The sequence below is a fragment of the Prinia subflava genome, chromosome 4, assembly GCF_021018805.1.
Source record: "Prinia subflava isolate CZ2003 ecotype Zambia chromosome 4, Cam_Psub_1.2, whole genome shotgun sequence".
Taxonomy (NCBI): Eukaryota; Metazoa; Chordata; class Aves; order Passeriformes; family Cisticolidae; genus Prinia; species Prinia subflava.
The window spans coordinates 49,469,010-49,491,309 of NC_086250.1; the positions used below are offsets into that span (position 1 = coordinate 49,469,010).

General features: G+C 38.8%; 1 protein-coding gene across 7 annotated transcripts in view; it reads left to right on the plus strand.

The window, feature by feature from the left end:
- Positions 1 to 22,300, plus strand: part of MET (MET proto-oncogene, receptor tyrosine kinase) — an 89,597-nt gene that overhangs the window by 23,270 nt on the left and 44,027 nt on the right. For all 7 annotated transcript variants that reach the window (XM_063396715.1, XM_063396717.1, XM_063396716.1 and 4 more), the window contains 2 exons: positions 9,847 to 10,038; positions 21,723 to 21,857. In XM_063396715.1, coding sequence (XP_063252785.1) covers positions 9,847 to 10,038; positions 21,723 to 21,857 — 327 coding nt within the window. The remainder of the gene's footprint in view (positions 1 to 9,846; positions 10,039 to 21,722; positions 21,858 to 22,300) is intronic.

The following is a 22,300-nucleotide window of genomic DNA, read 5'->3' on the forward strand; positions in this document are numbered from 1 at the left end:
ATTTTACTGGAGATTAAATAATAATTAATTTTAAAAGTCTCAAATACCTCAACTCTTCTTAGGCCCTTCTTTGTACATTGTAAAAGTGTACATGAGGGCATAAAACATTTTTCCCCTTTTTGTAAGTCGCCATCAACATAAAAGAAAGCTTTTATAAAATCTGAGATTTTGTCACAGTATATTTTTGCAAAGTTCAAAACTTGTTTTTGTAAGGTAGACAAGATGATCTTTCTCTCTGATGTCGAGAGAATAAAACCACAGACCACTCATGCAAGTGAAAGGCACTGACCACTGCAAAATTAAGTCCTAGGACAGTGAAAACACTCCAGCAGTGAATATGGTATACCACTAACTTCAACATTAAAAAGAAAAATGAGCCTCTAGCACTCTTTGCAAGGAAATGCTCTCTGATAATGTACAGTTAGAGTCTGATTGATGAAAGCCATTTAATGTTATCAAAAAAAGTCCCATAAGACAATTGTACATAATTTTGTTCGACTCGGGGTAGTCCATCTTTTTAAGTGGCTGCCCCTCAGGACTGTTTAATCTGAGGCTTCTAAGGGTAGAATTAGACCAAAATAAACCTGAGTGATACATCCAAAACACTTCCTCAACTTGTTCTTCTCATATATAAAGCAAAAATAAGAAAAACTTCCACTCATTTTTATGCAATTGGCAAAATTTGTTTTGTTTTGGCCTTGTTTTCTAAAGGAATGAAGTTTATGTGGTTGTGCTATTTTGGTCTTTCTGTTAGTTATCCTTACAGCCTTAGCAATAAGAAATCTTAAAGATGTGAATTCAAGTGTGAATCCAAAGGCTCAGACTATGGAAACTGATGAAATTTTAGGAGTACCTTTCTAAACCTGAGAAGGACTCACAAGGACTGAAGAAGGTATTGCTCACCCACGGGAAAAGTCTCCCTTAGAGCTTAGTTGAAGAGCAAAGTCAACCAACCACAAGATATAAATCCAGAAACAACTGTGCTTCACTTACTCCAGTGCTCATGGAAAACTTCATAAAATCAAAATAAAACATTTCCAGTTGTGTTTAAGTGTAATACACATTAAGCCAAAACCTGGGCTCACTGAAGTTAGGAAAAGTGAATCTGATGGAGCATCTGATTGATGTCAGATGCACTTCAGCAGAGCTGTGACCAGTTAGTACTGCATAATAATTTACTTCAGGCTGACACTTAAATGACAGCAAGATGGAAACAGAACTGGCTTTGAATTAAAAGAAAAATCTGGAGTAGTAATAAGGAGATTTTATTGCTTGAGTCAGGACAAAGATATCTGAGAGGTAGCTGCTGTGGGGGTTTTGAATCACTGTTCAGGAATCTCCCACAACACAATCTCTCCCACAAAGAGAAAACTGGATGTAGTCTTTACGCAGAGTTTATTTGGTCAGTTAGTCATTATCAACCCTAGTGTGGTATTCTCAAAGCAGAGGTGTGCTTAGATGAGGAGAAAAATGCTGCTTACTTCATTTGCAGACATAGTCCAGTAGCGTGCATTTTAGCATGGATTAAATGGGATTTTTCAAGTGAGGAAGATGAGTAGATTTAGCCTTGACAATCTCAACTATACATTTCAGTTGTCATTAGATAGATCAAGATCTTACAGGCTTGTTTTATCCTTTCTGCATCTCTCATGTGGTAAACAATTGTAAGCCAAATTACCTGACTTTAATAATTGTGGACTTAGATGATAAAACACCTCTAAAAATGAAATCCAAATTCAGCTCTGTAAAGATCTTATGTCTTCATTTTTTCTACACATAAGTTCAGGTGAAGGCCTAAAATACTTAGACCTTACAGGAAAAGAGAAACCACAGACAGGCTTTTGCCTCAATGCTCCCAGGAAGTGTTATAAAGCAAGATGAACTGGTCACAGTTCCTGTTAAATGAAAGCCATAAACAGTTGGAAAACATGAAAGGAAAACAGAAGATCACCAAAACAAAATATAAAGTGAGTGTAAAATATACACATGGCGATGCTTCTTTATTACCATTAGACACATGATAGATTAGTAAAATTAGGTTATGCTTATATTGTAATGGAAGAAAATAATTGCTGCCTTCTGTCAGGAAACCACAAAGGCACTTATTGATCTGTCATCTTAAGGCTGTGTCTAAGAATATTTAATAAAATAAACAGAGACAAATAACTCTTTTAGGCCCTGTAACTGTAATATCCCACATCATTTGGCATTAAATTTTGGCAGGTTTAAAAATAACACCACATATCTCTGATTAAAATGGGTTGTTGTAAATTACTTAGATAATCTCACAGCATGGAGAGGTTTTTATATTTTGAGTAGAATGTGACTGAGTATTTTCCCTGAAAGTCAGGCACCAGAATCCATTAGATGGGTTCAGTCATTTATTCCTCTGGAAATGCTATATCAGATGGCATACAGCACTCTGCCTGGGCACAAAATCTGTTCCCAGTCGTATGGGAGCTCCTCTCTGGGGTTCTGATGTCTCAGAACAATAAATGAGGATGGCAGAATGATGGGCAGAGCGCACTGGCACCCTTTAAGACATGCTTAAACCCTAATAATAATGAGATGGGCTGCATCCACGTTCCTCTCTGCCCTCTCTGCCCTAGGTCCTGGCAGCCCGAGGGTCTCTGCTGTGCCTGTACCAGAGGATGCAGGCAGGGTGTGCTCCCCAGCCAGCTCCCCCCACCACATGGGCACCCACCCACCCACCTGGCCGGGGAAGACCTGACTGGGGCAAAGAGCCTGGCACAAGGGATTGCAGGGAGAGTCTGGGCTCCGGCTAAACTGCAGGGGAGGGACACAGGTGTGAGTGTGACAGGGTGAGGTATGAGCATGGTGTGGGTCTGGGTAAGGTTATCTAGGCTGAACCAGATCTAGCAAACACTTGGCTACAGGGATAAGGGCTGTTCCATCTCTAGGACTGGCCACATGGACACCTTCATGAGGGAGTTCCTGAGAAAAGGACAAGGAAAAAGGCAGGTCAGGGAGTTTTTGTGGAAAGTACCACGCAACTCCTAGTGGTAGATATCTTTGCTGACTCTTCCAAGCCCCAGGACCTATGGAGTTTGGGGGCTAACCTCTTAGACACCGACGGCTGCAAAACCTGCAGTTTTCCTTCTCTTGGTGTCCAGCTGGGGACTTATCTTTCCTTGCTTCCCAGTGCTGCTGCTTGGCATTTTATCATCTTCTTGATGAAAGCTGGATCTATCTGTGAAAAAGTAGTATCCTTTAAACTACCATTTTCTGCAAAGGACACAGCTTTATCAGCCAGAGTTACTAATAATGTTCCATTTCCAGACTTTTAAATCAAATTCTTCCACTGAAGGCAGGGTTCCCTATTGGTTATTACTGTGAAAAAGTGACTTTGCTGCCTTTCTCTGGAATTGCACAGAAATCATTTCAGGCAGAAAGTAATTTTTATTTTGTTAAAATGGGTATCTACTTGTGTGGGTTTTATGCCTCAGTTTCTGAAGGCCCTTAAATCTAAAGACTAGAACTGGACAAGGTATAATTTTCTTTTCCTGTGTAGTCTTGCAAAGTAGAAAAGTTTTACAGTCCAAAATGTATACTAGTAGTTATATAATACTAAGGACACTCCCTGAAGATGCATAATATTCAGATCTGAGCCTCTTTTCCTGGGTTCAGACCAAGTTCTAAGACTCCCTAATCCCAGATTAAGTTCACATGAAGTCTGCTGATGACTGTTCTGCAATGGGACCATCTCAGCCCCTTCTGAAAGATCTGCCTGGATTTCTTTAAGCACAATTCCAAGTTCTAGAGAAAGAGAAGTTTATTATACAGTGTGCTGTGTGCAGATCTAAGTCCTGGATTCATCCCACCTGGCCTTGGTAGGTGGTTGACACATCTAAGCAAGCAATGAATTTTCCTCGTGTTCTGCTGCCAAACAATGGAGAGACACATAAGTCCTGACAAAGCAGACATCTGCCTTTCAGCTCACTCAGCACCCACCTTACCTCAGCAGTTTTCCACTTACTCTACTTATTCTGACTCAGGACCACATCTGGCCATCATTATTGCTCACTAAAGCAACAGTAGGTAATTACTATCCAGGAGAGAGCCGTGTTACTCAAACTTTCTAGGTGGCATGTGGGTTTCTGATCTCAGACAGCTTTTGCATCAGAGTGGAATTACTCCTCATTTCCAAACATACAAGTAAAACCAGAATCAAATCCCACAGTAAATTAAAAAAAGAATAATAATGCTGAGGAAAAAGATCTATGGCATAAATGGTTCAGAAAGCAAGTGTAAGTCATATGAAATTATTATTTGCACTGTCTACAGGGTGTGTGAAAACAAAGAAATGCTAGAGAAGTGATCTTACAGGAAGTGATAATGGCAGCTTAATTTTCTTAAAGCAGATGTCACCTGCTTCTATACACATCCAGTGGAAATTAGGGCAGATTGCATCATTTTCTTCTGGTTTCTTGACTTCTTTCTGTCCCACACACGTCTTGCACCACTGTTTTGGCTAGACATGCAGTTGTTGTGCAATGTTTTGTTGGAATAAGGGTCTCCACACTCAGCATTATCTTTGGATAACCAGTCTAGATGGAATTTTCAGCTTTTCTATTTTACCACAGCTTCCATGTTAATAAGGACTTCTAAGAAAAATGCACCTAATAGACACTACAAATGTAGAGCAAAACTGCTTTCATCAGCACAGTATCTCCAATACATTACTGTATTTCTTAAAAATGTGTAATTAGTCAACACCTCTTCTTTGATAATCTGTATACTGAGTTAAATGCTAAATTAATATAAAGGAAATCAGCAAAATACAAAGATTACTTAGGTGCATTTTGTCTGCCAAATCAATAGGATTTACTTAGTGCTAATGCACTAACCAGATTATGAGAACTAATGCAGTACTGTTCAATGACAAAAGCAAATAATTCTTTGAATGATCTTGACAAAAGAACATGAAATCATCTTAATTTGTATTAACTAATTACATTTAACATGGATGGGGTTTTGCCTATTACTTTAAGTGGAGCATCAGTACAGTGACTTCCTTCCCGCATCTCATTTTAGGAGCAGATCAAAGCAACAAGTATTACTGAGATGATAGTGTGTAAAATTGTGCACTGATGGAGTTCTTGTAAAAATTTTATTCTCAGAAAGGAACATGCTTTCTCTGTATTCCATATAAAAATCTTTGAATTGCTTTCAAACACATGAGGAGTATTGGAAGGAGGAGGAAGGAAGAAGAGGGTAACAATTCTTTGTTTAAAACAAAAAGAGGAATAAACTCTTCTACCTTTTAGAGTAAAGCTTGATGGCCTCAGCAGAAGTTCTTAGAAAAAGAACACAGTCCCCTGTCGCAGACATGTTCTGTCCTGCATGAGCACTGGACTGAGTTCACAGCACCCACACACCCTCAAGGTGTTGTTCACCAGTCAAGAAGAAACCAGAAGCACTGTGGCTCTGCTTCTATGGGAACTGTTTAGCACATTAATTGGCTTCCACTGACAAAATTGAGCCCTTCAATATGATTCATTTTTCCCTTCCTTAGGATTACAAGAATCATCATTATCGTGATGATGATCAAGTCACTCTCATCCTCAGGGAACTACCTGGCTTCACTGAATTTGTGCCAGAATTACATTCTTGTATTTTCAGTGGAGAGGAGCAGTGATCAAATGCACTTCTCACCTGAAGAGAAATAATGCAGACTACCCAGAAAATTAAGGTGTATCGAGCAGGAAAGCTATACTGGCTGAAAATACATGGAAATATTTTGAGAGGAAAATATGATAAAGTTCTGTGATCCTCATGGTTTGTACCTGCTCAGAGGCTGCTGTACATGTAAATTCTTCCCCCTTATGTGTTTGATTCCAATAGGACCCACTCTGAAAATTGTAATTTGATTATTCATCTTAATTCACTGACTTCCACAAAAGAAGAGATAAGGAACTTATACACTCTCTTAGGTTTTAATGGTCTTGGTGACCAATTCATTATGCAGAATCACCAATTCATTCAGAAACTCTACAGCAGTTTCTTTGGAAAAAGACTTTTGCCATTTGTTGACATCTGGATCTAGGTCATTTAACAATAGGTTATTTCTCCCTACTCCATGTTATGCCATGGATCTTAAGGGTCTTTCCCAACCTAAGGGATTCTTTGATTCTATGAAAGCAGAAATGCTGTTGGCTCTTGCAGGTGACCACTTCTCTTGAGAGAATCCCAGAGTTCATAGCAGAAAAAAAAGCTGATACTTAGAATTTTGATTTTTGACAGCCAAGAAGTTAAAAGTCATATAAACAAACCAGCAGGAAATAAAACTCATGCATATTCCTACTTTCATTTGAGCTTTATATCATAGCTGTATTTTATGTATTTTTAGTATTTTATGGGTGACACTAGGAAATATCACCTAGTTACTTTCAGACCATTTCTCCAATTTGTCAAATTAAATTTTAATTTTAATGATGTCCTTCAAGTGGCTCACAAGACAGTATGAAATGTTCTGCAGTGATTAAGTCATTGATTTCCACTTTATTCAAGACATTAAACATAATATCAAGATATTATACATAATATCACTTTCTATATGAGCACTGCACTTAACTAAGAGCATGTTTTGACCAGCTCTAGAAGAATGAGCCTGAGGAGTATTTCTCCAATTTGGAGTTACTGCATATTAGAGAAAAGCTCACAAAGATATATTTGGATTTTTTTTCATGGGTATAGTATTCAGACTAGAGACCAGACTTTAGGATCATTTTTCTGACACCGACCTAACTGGGTATTTTTCTGAGATTTTCATTAGTTTCTGTAAGAATTCCTTCCCCGCTTTGCACTTTTGGCTTCAAATGTGTAACTCCATCTGAAATATTTTATCTTTATGCTCACTGAATATGACACATAATCCATCAGTTAGCTGCAAAACAGTGACAGCTCGTGATAGCTCAGCTCAGCAATGTCCAGAGACTTTTTTGGTATGTTTGTCTTCTGTGGACCAAATCAAGGCTAAATTCCAGAACACCACAGCTTCCCGTATGAACAAATAAGATAACAATTAATTATCTTCTAGCCTTCTGGACACAGCTGTAAGGCAGGGCTTGCTCACACCTCAGTGCATTCCAGCAGCACACCTGTGCCAGCTTAGCAGGAACAAAGCCCTCTCTCTGAATCACACACACCATTGGCACCTCTTGTCCTACAAGAGAAGCAATATAGCTGAGCCCAAGCACCTACCCGTGCTCTAATCGTCCGTTTCAATGGCTGTGTGATTTCTCAGTGGAACTTGGCATCGTATCCAGAGTGCATCATCTGACATCAGTTATTTTCCACATTGACAGCCAAATGGATAGTTATGTGTATACTGGGAGGGAAGGAGGGAGGGAGAGAGAGAGAGAGAGAACCAGGCTTAAAAGTGTTGATTTAAAGCAGCATCTTTGACAAAGTTTTCCCTGTTATCAATCTTCCTTTAGTTTTCTGAGTAGCCTTTTAATCTCTGCATTTCTACTCAAAGATCAAAGACTTCCTATTTCTTGAACAGCCAACCCTACATTATGGTTAATCCATGAAGCACCAGGTTTTGTAAGAACCATATGTGTAACAATCTGCAGGTTCTTCAGCAGAGAAACCAAAATGATGGCATTCCTGAGGAAGGCTGAGCTGACTTTGCGGCTGAGCTGACTTTGGAGAAGCTGAGAAAGGTGTCAGGGCAAGCAGGAAAATCTAGCCACTTTTTCCAAAGAGCTTGAACAGGGTTTCATGAGGCAGCATGTCAGGATGTTTGAATTGTGCTGAAATGACTATGTAGGAGGAAGTACTTCAAGCTCAGCACAGAAACATCTCTCTCCAAAGTCTTTGCGTATGGAAAAAAGCAGTTACAGGAAAGAGCAAAGATCCCATGTTGGGGGAGGGTAAAATCAGAAATCTGCCTTGTTTCAAAAAGCATGAAAACTGTACATCTTTCTGCACTTGAACTTTTCATACTCATTGTATGACTAATCTGCACAGATGTTTCAGAAATACTTTTAGACTGGGTAGGATATGAGTGCAAAATAATACAGCTTTTAGCTTGTTTGGTGGCCAAAACAAAGAAAAGCTAAACTTGCCCATTGATGATTTAACCCAGTCAAACATTGGGTTAAAACATACTTTAAGTGTGTTCAGTGTTCCTAGTTCGAAGTATTAGTTCAGTTCCTGCTGAACCAAATACATTGTATATTAACAGTTAATAAGAAAACTAATACAGTAAAACCTTTAATATGTGGATAACCAAACTGTTAAGTCACTGCTGTACCAGATTTAATTTAGAAGCCCTTCTTCTGTATCATTAAGACACTGCACGGAGAGTTCAACAGCTCGTTTGGTCTGATGTAGGCTTTCATCTAGATAATACAGTAAATTGACAGTGCACCTTCAGAAAAACTGTCACCAGTGCCGACTGCAGCTCCAAGGGACAACAGAAAACCTCATCTGCCAGTGCTGTTGCTGGACTCAGCTTAGAAATATCACAATGCAATAGCAAAGGGCTGAGCTACTAGGCTGAACATTTTGTTGATGGTATTTTCAATGCCTTGGGTTTCAGTGCAGAATTCACCAGAGTCAGGCCAACAAGAAATTCTTCATTCATTGCTTTGTTTTTCATACTTTGAGGAAAAACGCCTGAATCTAGAAAAGAAGACAATAAAATTTTAGTTCTACATGTTCTTTAAGGGTATGATGCAGATCTGTTTGACTTGGTAAAAAGACTCAACTGTCTTGAAAAGGTTTCGTTCAAGCTTCTTAAAAGATTTTTTAAAACATGTTTGTGACAAAAAATGAATCAATTAAAAAATAGAGGAAATTAGGCTCACTGTTGATTTCAACAGAGGAAACCACCATAAGATCCTTTACAATCTTCTTAAATGTTTATTCATAAAGTATGTCACAGTGGGAACATGCTACAAGTCTTCCAAATTTAAACTGGTTAAAGATCCTTTAAGGGATTCCTGGTTATTATCTTTATACAGTATCCCCAGAACAGATTATGTAATATCAATAATAATTAAATTATCAGCTAATGTATTGCTATTGAATTCTTAGGAGGTTATATTCTTCTTCAGAGATAACTTAAAGTGTATTGTTCAAGACTTTTTCCAATGAAAATTAAAAACATGCAATCTCTGTTCCCAAAATGAAAGAGAAAATCCTGCAAATTTTGCTATTTTTTTTAGTACATTCAAGACAATAGAAATCAGATGAAATAGTGCATGAACCATAGATGATCAATACAATAATCTGAGTAATTAAAAGTCTGTCTTACCCATGGTTTCATTTAAACATACAATTAGAAATCTGTTTTTCCTAACTTACCTCCCTTTTCTTCCTCTGGCTTCTTCTCCACTTCAGTGTCTTATCTCTGAAAAAGGTGGTGAAAACAGAGGGATAAGAATATTAGAAATTGTTATTTTAATGTGAAAAATCATGTTGTTAGAGAATAGTTTTCTAGGAAATTGTTTTAGAAGTGTGTCACTGGGCAGGCTCTGCAGTACAAGAATTCTCAGACTATTGGAGAAGCAGCATTAAGGAAGTCACTATGAGAAAGGATACCTTGATATATGTGCTCATACACCTATCATCTAGATAAATAAAGACCCTATGTCTTATTCCTGCAGATGGGATTTTAAAAGTTAATAGAAACGTTCCCATAACATTAAGAAGTTTTTGCCTTCCTCATGGAACATCATAACTGATGAAGCAATTAAGTTTGAAACATCTTAAAATACTTTTGGTCGAATGCATTTGTGCTAAATGACTTCATTCTGACAAAGATCTAGTGCTATTCATAAAGAAAGTACTCATCTGTACTTCATTTTCAAACAGGCTTTTTCAAGAAACGCTTCGTACTGCAGAGCACAAGATGATGAATATCGCTTAGAAGTTACGACTCCTCTGCAGAGGGTTGACTTGTTCATGGGCCAGTTCAACAGTGTCCTGTTAACTTCAATATCCATCTTCACCAAAGGGAACCTTACCATTGCTAATCTGGGAACTTCAGAGGGCCGCTTCATGCAGGTAAATGTTACCATATTGCTACAAGAACTTCACAATAAAAAAGCATACTTGTGTTTAGCAGGGTGGTGAAAAGGGAGGTGCATTATTACCCCAGTTTAAAAGGGCATTAGAAAATTGAAATTACCAAATAAAATACAGCTTCTGGAATATAAATAAAGTGTCTAATAGAGCATTCAGTATTTTAAATGTTTACCTGGAGTCTGTAGTTTGAAACAGTGGTTGGGGAGCAAATTCTACCATGATCTCCAGCTGTCTTAGTTCACAGAACAATTTTGGTCCATACAAACAAGAGTTCTTTCAAAGACTAAACTGAAAGCACTGTCTTGGTTAGACATCAAATATGCCTCAACCCCAGCTGGGGCAGAAAGATCTAAAACAGTGACTGATTATTCAAATAGCTTCAAAAATACACTTTGTATGGCCATTTACTCTAGAGGATCAAATTAAATCTATTCAATGTAAAATGCCAAGACAGTTTATAATGTAGAAGCAAAAGCCTTAGCATTAGTTGTTTCTATATACTGATCTGCTCCTCTGGCACCAAATTCCTTGCTAGTGTACCCATAGCCTATGACTCACAGCTGTAGAATTGAGATTAGCTCCTTCTCCACCTACTTTCAAGTTTCTCTAAATGTGTATTAGATTTTCAGGCTCTTGCTCACTCCTATCTCACTGTGTTCTTTTGGATTACAGTTCTTCCTGTCCTAAAACAAGTTTTTCATTAAAAAGTGATAAATCACCCTCCTGAGTAGTCTGTTTCCCTCCACGAAGTACATAACTAATCTAGACAGGTAGATCATACTACATGACTCCTTTGTAGGTGACTAATGAAATAAATATAACACATACAAACAGCAGTCTTTTAAAATCTTGGCAGTCAAAATCAAACACGAGAAGACAAAGACAAAATACCTTGAGTTCACCCATCTTATTTCAAACACTATCATCCTGTAGTAACTTCCTTGGAGAGCTTGGCTTCTCCAGCTGCCACAGAGTCCAGCCTGGATGTGCATCTCAGCCTGGATCCATCTTGCACCCAAGGACCTGTGTTACTTCAATTTGCCCATACTATTTGTCAAAACTTCCTGAAATATTGACAGTCTTCTAGCCTTCTTGTTCTGTAGGCTATAGAGAGTCATCGAAGTTAATGAGAATATCATCAGTTGCTTTGCCATTACAGTTTTCCCATTTCCCATAACCTTCCATCAGAAGATACTTGGGCACATGTAGCCTTTATTGGAAATAAGCCTTTCCTTTCTTCTGTCCCTTCCCTGCATTTTCTTGCTGCGTGCAGTGCATAGGGGTATATACTGTCCTCAGTATATGCATCCTGTGTGGATAAAGGGAATCCTATACCTCCACTCTTCAGCACAGACTGGACACAGAACCAGCTGCATAGTGAAAATTCTGTAATGCTTCTACAGGCAAGGAGTTGAAAGTGATTAGCCACAAAGGACAGATGAAAAAGTAGGGAAAACCGCGTTTCTCTTTTCCTCCCCCAAACAAATTTAACAAAACTTTCAATGACAACACTGCCAGTTTTGCCTTAGCTTCCCTTAGCTGTGCAGGAAAGGCAAATGCTAAGAGCTGCACACTGAGCATGGGCCCAAACTGCACTCTGTTCTTGAAAGCAGATACTGATTCACACAGCGAAATGAGCAATTTGTTTAACCTTTCTGAAGTAATTTCCTATCTGCAAAATACAATTAATAACAGCTACTCTTACTCCCAGCATTACTTCTGGGCTGTCACAAAGCTTTTAGGAAGGTTTGGTAGAAAGCACAAGGGAGCATTATTTTTATTTATAATGTTCTTTAAATTATTCATTCAAATCCTGCAGTACACGCTTCATTCAGATGTTTGCCCAATTCAAGGAACAATTAAATATTTCCAGAATACATTTCCCATTCCAGGTTCAGTTACAGATCAAAAGAAAAGGCTATTGTGTAAACTGCACATGGCCATTAGCAGAAATATTCTCATCATTGAATCAGGCTGGCTTCAGCTACAGGGGGAAGTCAGCATTGGGCTCATATTGTATTAAATGGGAGCTCTTTCTTTGAGGGCTGGGTGCAACTAGCAGGAGAATAAGCATACTTACATACCTTTAATGATAGTACCTCCAAATAAAAGGTTAGTATTTGCTTTGTCTTTAAATTATTTTGGAAGGGATACAGATCTGTAGGATACAGCAGACACAGATTTTTGAAGAATTTAATGTTCTCTTACTTTTTTTTTTCTCTAATAGTAATCTAGGAAGTGCTGTCAAACATGTTCATTAGGAAATGCCCAACTAAAGCAGATTTTTAGTGTTTCTATGGAAATACAGCTATTAACTGCAATAAGATTTAGATCATTAAAAATTAAGCTATTATATGACCATTACTGAAGTAAAATAGTTTAAAAAAATCAGGATAATCTAACAATGGCTTAATTCATCAAAAAAATATCCCCAAAGAGTTCCACACATTTTTAGCAAAGAAATATAATGGGGTTTTTTTTGTTTCATTCACAAATCTGTTGGAACGTACCACAAAGAATCCTCAGCTCTTCACTTACGCATCTCACTTTTGCACAGTCATTTGCACAGATATTTTTAGGTCTTTGTACAAGCAAATACTGAATTTTCATGTGCAGTCTCCATGTAACTTGTAGCTGTTCAAAGCTGACTTCAGACACAGGCATGCTTTCAGAGAAAATTAGTTACAAAATTCTACCTATTGGGAAACCTGTTTTAAAACTGGTTGCATTGTGTTAATATTTTAAGAACATATTATCATGCCAACTATTCAAAAGAAAAAGAATATTCATGTATAGCTTTCTATATTTAGAAAATCAGCTCAGCCCTTCAAATGCATCCAGTTCATCTTGTGTCTTCTTTGAAATACCAAACCTTACTATGTTTAGACAATTCAATTTCTGACATAAATTTCAGCTGTCCCTGAGATTAAAAGTAGTAGTACAGTATCTGTCTTGGACAACAGCACCCTGAAGTGTCCAGATATGCAGCAGCTGGGTGAAAGCAATGAACATTTGAATCATTTTTTTGCTGTAGTAATTTAGAGTTTCTTTTAGTTGTTATGAGACATTTGGGGGGGCACCTCTTTAAAACTTCATGATCTTGTCATCTAAACTGAGTTGAAGCTCGAAGCCTGTGCTGTGGCAGCAGCAAGCTATTGAACCTGAGAGAAATTTACTTGAAAATGTTTCTCATATACCTCCATTATGCTTGCTTATACTTGATCAGCAGCAAACCATTTGTTTCTGTCTTTTTTTCTTTCCTCTTTCTTGTCATCTTTCCATCTCCATTTGCTTTTCTTCCGCTCATCACTTCTACCTTCTTACATTCCTCTTGTCTCCAACTCTATTTCTGTCTCCATTTTTCTCTCTTTATCTCATGGCTATAACACAGCACTGCTGCAAAATTCAACAGATTTAACATGTACCTTCTTCCTTCTGTAGGTGATAGCTACCAGGTTCTGGGGTTTTGATATATTTAGGGATGTATCATTTTACAAGTGATTCCCCCAAAGCTTATAGCATTACCCATCAGTATTGTGAATGACCCAACTCAAAACATAGCCCACATTTTACTTATTTTAAAAAAGCTTTCCAAAGAACCAGTAATAATTAGAATGCAAAAGCAGGTATGTTTTATCTAACCAAGGAATAATTACCTGTTGTTTTCTGCTTTTAGTGTGATAGACTTATTCACTTGAACAGCTTTGGAAAGCACTAATACTAGAAAGTAAATATAGCCTCCTTCACTACATGTTTAATTTTTTTCAGCCAAAATCTGGAACTAAAATGAAATCAATCTGGATGGTCCAAATACAGAAGATGCATGTGTTCTTCTAAGGAGGATAATTAGGGCCATGAGGTGAATTCCAGACCTCTCCTGAAAAGTACTGCAGCCCATTCACATACTGAGCATGTTTTGGCTCCCTCAGAAATGTCAAATCTGTATTTGGCCATTAATAGATTGGAGTTTGTAGTTTACTGAATATTGTGGAGTTTCTGTTACAAAACAGAGCAGTAATAATTTTTCTAAGACAGCTGACATGCATGAGACAGAAAAGAAAAATGGTTTTACTTCCTTCCTAAGCTAGAGCCTGACAACAAACTTTTTTTTCCCCTTCTTTTTTTTTTTCTGCTGAGAAGTTGCAGCTGTTTCAGCCTTTTTTATTGTGCTTGTTTTCAGGCTGTGAGTGGGAACAGAGACTGTAACTACAGCTGTTGGGTGCAAAGTGAATCAGGTATTTCACAGTGGTTATTTGATTAGAAAACAGCACCCAGTCACACTGCTACAGCTGAGGAATCAGATTTTCAGCTGGTGTAAAACAGCCTTATTCTGCTCAAACCAAGCTACACTGAGAATACAACTCACAACTGGAAAAGGCACTTGTATTACCAGCCACAATTTGGGGAAATTACAGTTTGTCAAGAAAACCCCACTCCATGATATATTGAGATAAAATATCTTTTTTTTTAATTTGTGTCAAGGCGTTTTGGGTTTTTTTCCTCCTGAAGCTGGCATTCTTTCAGAGAGTGTTTTAGAGTGATGATGAAATGAGTCTTCAGGAAAGGGAAATCTTTTCGGTAGCTCTGGGACGCGTGGGATATGGGAACGTCTAACAAGATTTATTCTTAAAAGCTCACATTTGGTCTGGCCATAACAATGAACAAGAGATCAATGCCTGTGATATAGCAGAGGCTGGATTTCAGCCTAAGATTGTGTTTGGATGCAGAATAGTGCGTGTGCCCCTACACTTGAAGCTGGCCTTAGTGACTTAGCATCCCAGCAAAAGCACCACAACTGCTTGTTGGTGACCTTGTTGAGGAAGAGGGACTAGAGAAGTTTTCAGTGTATGTTTTACAGCTACAATGGGCAACCGTTCTCTATAGATGCAATTTTGGCAGCAGGGCCACCTCATCCTTGTGACTGTGCCAGTGAAACTCAGTGCACAGCAGGGCAGCAGCAGTGCGGAGTGAGGGACCCCACCGTGGGCCCTCTCATCTTCATGGTTCAGTGGGACATCCATCCTGCTGCCTCTGGACGTGAGGAAAGGGTCTTCCCAGGGGCATACGTAGACTCTGAGGTGCCATCAGCCACATGCTGGCTGCAGTCCTGTCCCATCTGGCTGAATGCGAGCCAGCTCTTGCTGAAAAGCCAAGTATTAGCAAAACATGGTAATGCACTGTCATGTCTGAACAGATTCTGGACAGAGAATGGCTTTGGGCACAAAAACCAAAGCGTGATGGTGCAGATAGGCCTTGCTGGAGTACTGCCCGTCAGGCAACAGGCCACTCATCCTCCCAGGGGGCTCTCTGCACTTCTTAGATGTGCAGCAGTAGTGATTAATGAAAGTCTTATTCTAGACAACCATTATATCCCAGTATTTTTAACCATACTTTTTCCTAAGAAAGGTTGCATGGGGTTATGATACAGGTTCAAGGCGCAAAGTTCTGGCAGAGACTAAGATGGATAAGGGAGAGGTATGAGGCAAGTAAAAGCACACAGTCATATCTTTCTCAGTGTCCTCCAGCTTCTGGCCTTCAATTTACTGACCCAGGGATACTCTGAGCTGTAAATTGCACCCATATTTGGCTCTTAATAATCATTTATGGACTCCTTTCTCCTCAGTTTTGCTTACTGTTTTTAAATTTATTTTTGTTTTCTCCTCTGTGGTATGCTCTGACAATGACTTTCATAATTTCATTCTGCTCTGAATGATAAAGAGTTTCTTGGGGTTTCCTTAACCTGCTGCCATATAATTTCTTTTGTTGCCATTCTGTCTGATCAGGAATAGGAATGGGACACGCACAAATCAATGGTTTGGGAAATTCCCATACACTGAGCACAAATCTGTTGTCTTTCACATCCAAGTAGACAGAATACTTGATTATCACACTCATTTCCCAGCAATGCTTATGATTGAAAACAAACACCACAACCAAACTTTAACACACATCTCATTTCCCCAAAAAGAGAGAACTTAGCATGTGTTGTAGCTGCTTTCATAGACTACATGCCAGGGAACATAATGCATGCTGCAGAAATCAGTGAAAAAACCATCACATCTGCTTTTTATTTGTAACTGCATTCAAGGTTTGGGAAAATTTGTCCAAGAATTCAGCAAGAGAGCCAAGTCTTCAACATTGCTCTCCTCTTGCAAACAGCAAAGCATCAAGACCTCACCACTCCAGGAATCAAGACTCAGAGCCATGGTGCCTGTCAGCAAAATGAGTTGACACAGAACAAAGAAATACAGAGCATTGAATCTTTCACTGTGCTCAGTCAAATCCAGTTTATACTGTAGTGTATTAGAAGCCATACGCATCCATTTGAATTTATCAAACTTCTCTTGATCCACTTTCTGTCCCTCTAGACAAATGTAGTTGTGATAAAAACCACCATGCAAGTGGCAAGCCATATATGAAGCAAGTCAAGAAGGTCAAGCAATATATGAGCATGGAGTTTAAACCCTACAGAGCCTGGAGGAGGAAAGAGTTATGGGATGCCCCTGGAGCCATTGCAGAGGTTGTCCTCAGTGCCCACTGCTGTCCTGTCTCAGTGGCCCAGCAATTCATCTGGCTTTTCAAACTGGAAGTCTGACCTATTTAAGGTTAAATGCAAACTGTGCACACAAGACTTTCTAGGAATGTGAATAGATGCAATCTTTCGATCTTTTGGTTTTAGACCAACAGAAAACTGTGGCAAACTCTTGATAAGTAGCATTTTCATATCGGTAGCCCAACTTTTGACTTTTATGATAGCAGTTCTTTCTGTGGTAAAGAATGTATCTTGATTCTCCCAGGGAAAAAAAGGTATCAAACACTGCATAATGCAAAATCCATATAGCCAAATTAAAATTAACACCTGGTGCTGAGTAACTGGCTTGAGAGCACATATGTTTTAATATTCAGTTTGAGTAGAAAAGCTTACACCCTTCAGAAGAGATCCATTATATTCTTCATGGATTAGAGTGATATACAGCATTTAGAGAGCTACATGTGTGCCCTTTGCAAGGCTATGCTGCATATCCCAGGGCATTTGAGGCATTGCACAATAAAGTTAACCCTGAGCCTATCTCTGCTGGATAATGGCATACACCTGCCAGACAACTTGGGAAAAAATAACAATATGATACTTAGATTGGATTCCTTTTAGAAGGCCTCTCATTTTTGCAGAAGATATTTCAACATGTAGACAGTAACATTTGTAATTCAATCCTGCTGACTAGCAGAACTGAGCATCAGAATGATTTTTAAAATAAGCTGTTGCATGCTGGTTTTCAACTTAAGTTATTACAGTCTTAATTTGCCATATAACACAGACAAACCTAGACTCAAGTCTTCATATTTAACATTAATACTAGCTGATGGCTAGTATTAAAATATTAATATTAATAAATAATATTTAAATTAATATTTTTGCTGTTCATGTACCTAAGTGATTGCTGACTTCCAATATAAAGACTACATTAATATATTCTTTAATTAATTAACTGTTGGCTGTTATCTCCATGGAAGTACTTCACGGAATTAGTCTGAGCTATGCTGGAAGAAAATTGTTTGTTTCTCTCTAAATAGAGAGACATAAATATTGTCTTTGTCATAGTTGCTGATATTGACCATTATTCTCAAAAGATACTAGAAGAGCCACACAGATTTAAATGAAGGGTCCATCTAGTTCAGTGCTCTGTCTCCAGTGGTATTGACAAGGGGATGCCTAGTGACTCAGACACACATAGGTACTACCTTCTGCTTCAAGTCTCCAACTATTTTCCTTTCTGGAGATTTCCTAAGCTATTGATTTTTGTCTGTTTAGCTCTTTCCATGTACCTCTGGAGATTCCCTTTGAATGTACATTTCTCTCACTTTCACATCCTTTGGCAGGGAGTACCATAGGTCATCTCATATGACTAGGATGTCATATTCTTTTGTTTGCCTTGAACTCAAGTCTTGTTTTTGTCTTTTGGTGGTGTTTGGAATTTTTGTTAGCATTAAATCATGGAATAATAGAATAATTTAGGACTGAAAACATGTGTAGTATCGTTGACTCCAGCCATTAATGTAACACTGCCAAGTCCAGGACTAAACAATGCCCTTAAGTGCCACTTCTACACGTCTTTTAGATACCTCCAGGGGTGGTGACTCAGCCACTTCCCTGGGCAGCCTGTTCCACTGCTTGACAGCCCTTTTGGTGAAGAAATGTTCCCTAAAATATAATCTAAACCTCCTCTGGTGCAACTTGAAGCCATTTCTTTTTTTCCTGTCACTTGGTTACTTGGAAGAAGAGACCAACCCCAAGCTGGCTACAACCCCCTTTCAGGTACTGAAGAAGAGAGTATGTGGTTGGTCTCTACCCACTCATGCTTCTCTGTTCCTCTTTCATAGACATTCCACATGTACCATCCTCAATCATTGTTACAGCATTTTGATCATCTTTGTTCCCCTTCTCTGAGTTTTTCCCCTTTTTAACATGCTCTTTTTGCCAGGGGGCAAGTAGAACTACACTGAGATTTTAAGTTTCAGGCAAGCCATGAATTTATATGATATCAGGGTTTTTTCTAGTTTGTTCTTGAATCCTTTTTTAATAATTTCTAAGTTTTTATTAGGTTGGTTTTGGCTGCTGCTAAGCAGTTAGATAACTATATATCATACACTGTTTTAAAATAATTTTCTTTGTTGTAGTTCACGTTGCATGTTATTGCCTTGATAGAGTGTCTTGTCAAGTCCTTCTGCCATCCTTCATAGCCTGTCCTCATCCTAACCATCTTGAACATCTTCAGATCATCACAAAATTTTATCACTGGACTGTTCAGCCACTTTTCTTACTCGTTTATGGGTGTACTGAACAGCACATACAGCTTATAGAACACCTCTGGTGACTTCTTACTATTGCAGCTACTGACCATTTACTACTAATGTCTGTTTGTTCTCCTTTGGTTAATTATCTGTGCTAGACCCTCTCTCACTCCTAATTGCTTGAGTGCAGGCATGAAAATAAGCTTTCATTTCTCTTATGCTCTGGAGAAATGTTTGGTTAATAAATTAATTACTAAAATGTAAATAAAACAAAAAAAAAATATCCAACACTCATTCACCCCCTGCTGAAAAACACACCCCCAAGACCCCCAGGATTTTATAGTCTTTGCAGAGGGAAATCCTCCTGTAATACTCTGTACCATTTTCATGGTAGTGGTCCCTGTATGTTGGTGTGTCCATGGCAGATGAAATTTATGCTGCACACATACTAGCTCAGTCCCAAGCCATAAAAATCAGAGCTTTATGAGAACGACACTGGAGTCCTAAGTAGCCTCTTCCTCCTGCTGTAGAAGCTGTCTTCAAATTGCATTTTTTTCCAGGATTATGTCGGATAAGAGTAAGATAGAATTTCAAGGACTGGGCTGATGTGTGCAAAAATCACAGAGTTGTAGAGACCAAAAAGAACATTTTTGCATCTAGTATCTATTATAGCAGCACTGTAGGCTAGTACATTAGTTCTAAGCAAAATCCAAACTTTTATTCCATGAGCTAGGAAGTGTAATCCGAGCTCCCTGTATGTCAGGAGGTCAAAGTCTAGTCACTTGGGCTTTGAGCAGGTGATTTGACTATCAACCTCAGTAACATAAAGGTCAGTCAGTGTTTAAAGTACCAAATAATTTTTCCAAGATTGTAGAGATGGAATCCAAATTTTCACGTATTGCTCTGAGGGTGGAATGCAGATGTGTTTAAAGAGTTAACACTGTGGCTCAATCAGAAAGAATGCTTGGCAATAAGAGGAAGCCTGGATTAATGATGGAAAAGAATTCTTAGCATTTTATAGCAGTGGGTATTCGAGATGAGACACGGCTAATGATCAACTAAAAAGGTATTTGCAGCTGTGGTGCTACCTCTCCCCATAATGCCAACATTAATCAAGCTTTTTCATGCAGCTTTCCAGTCCATTCTATTTTTCATTGTCCTGAATAGAAAAACAGAGCTCATGCCCTATTACACTGAGTCAGAGACCATACTTCTGTGTCACCAAAAACGATCATACCTTATTGATTTCTAAAATCCGTACTTTCTGTGCTGAGAAATAAATCCATAGCAAAGTCTGTAACAAAGCCAGTTTCATTTTTAAAGAAAAAAAAAGCCTCTTGCAACCCCAAACTAGAAATACCTCTGGGATGTGAAGCAGTTATCGGCATGAATTAACTGCTCATATATTTTACTAAAGTCTTGAATTACATCAAAACATCAGCTATAATTACAGCATCTCTAGTCTAGTTTTGGAGTCAGCCATCTTGTTGAAAGACCTTGGCAGTGTGGAAAGCCAGCGAAATTGTGTAAGTCAATGTCCTGGCTGTTCTGATTCTGCCTTCGAAGTCAGAAGAAAAGCTTCATTATAGTAAAAAATGAAGCATTTGACATACAAGTTATTTCCAGAATGGCTTCAATCTTTTTAAATAATGAACCCCATTGAATCCTAACTTCTCAGCAAATGTTGATTATCTAAATTCCTTAAGTAAACTACACGTGATACAGCTTTTGAAACATGAACATGATCTTCCCTCATGTAAACAATGCTCTGCCTTTGTTGCCTGATGCTATCGCATTTGGGTGCACATCCTTCTGGATTGCAGGCCCAAGCCTATAAAATCTTGCTATCAAATATCCACCCCGATCTGCAGATGCTTTATGCCTCTGCTTAACAGCCATGACTCATCCCGTTAAAGTCAACAAAGTTACCGTAGTAAAGTTAGGCGTGTGTTTGCAGGAATAGGCCCAGATTCTCAGAAGGATTTAGGTAACTCAAGATGCAGAGAGATGAGTAGTGGGGGAATTTCATACTGGTGTGACTAATCTCCCTAAGATCTCCTAAAATCGAGAGAGAGAGGGAGAGGGAGAAGGTTTTTGCAAAGGGGCTTCGGGGCGACTAAATTAGGCTCCTGTTTTGGAGCATCTCCTAAAGGAGCCTTCACCTCTACCTGTAATTTTAGAAGTGCTTTGAGTGCTCGGTCCTGGACACCCAGCTCACACAGAAATCAACAGAAGCCAGGGCTCAGGGTGCCCAGCCAAACCTTGCAAGGAGCTTTGTCAGAGCAGCAGCCCCTGGGAAGCCCTGGGTGTTGAGCTCCGTGCCCCTGGCTCCGAGGGGTCCCACGGCAGCCACGCGCAGTGCCTGACATGGCTTTGCAGTCTGATTGCCCCACGTGCAGCAGGGACCAGAGACACTTGACACAGGGTAAAGTGTGCTTTTCAGGCTGGAGGACCAAAGTGAAAATAAAAGATGTTTTTCGTTTCTGAAGACCTGGAGTTTTAAGATTCTTTTAAATAGACATTGTAGATAAAATTCTTCATTCTTAGATATGTAGGACTGACTAAATGACCTATCTTCATTTTTTATGGTGATTTATAAATACCTGAAATTGAAGGACTAGGAAACATGCAGTGGCTCCTGCGTATTTTAATAAATATGATGTATTTTGAGGATCCTCCAACAGCCATGATTTTGCTGTATTAAATAAAGTAGATTTCATAGTGCTTCAATCAGATCATGATGGAACATTATGCAAAATATTATGCAATGTAATGCAAAGTAATTAATGCAAGCAGAGAACATGAGACAGCTGAGCAGCATGCATTTGTGTTACATACTGCCTGCTGATTTTCAAAATTTCTTTCTTTCTTAGATAGTGGTTTCCCGTTCAGAACCCACAGCTCCACATGTCAGCTTTCAGCTAGACTCCCACCCCATCTCTCCCCAGGTTGTTGTCAAGAATTCATTAGCAGATGATGGCTATACCCTGGTAGTGACTGGGAAAAAGGTGAGTGGTTCATAATCTAATCCTCCTTGCACTGTGTAAACCTGCCCTCAGAGCAGCAGCTATCAGTAAGAGCAGCTGTTCACACTGCTGCTTTGTGCACTGCATCCTCATAGCCCTGCCATTCCCTCAGAATGCCAGGGGTGAAAGTTTCCTCCAAGATATATTTTTTCCCCTACTAAACAAACTGGCAGCCTATCATTGAGAAATTTTTAAATAATGTAAGAACTGGTGATACTAACCAACAAAAGCCAGGAAATGCAAATTTTAATAACCTGTCCCTAATTCAAGTGCTTGCAAAGACAAAACACACAATGGCTTAAGGAAAGAATGGTGCTCAGTTTCCTGGCTTTTGTTGGTTTGTGTCATAGCATTGTAACTTTTTAAGGAGGGTGGTGTATGCAAGAACTACATGGGTGTCTTTAAAACTGTAAGTCAGTAAGGCT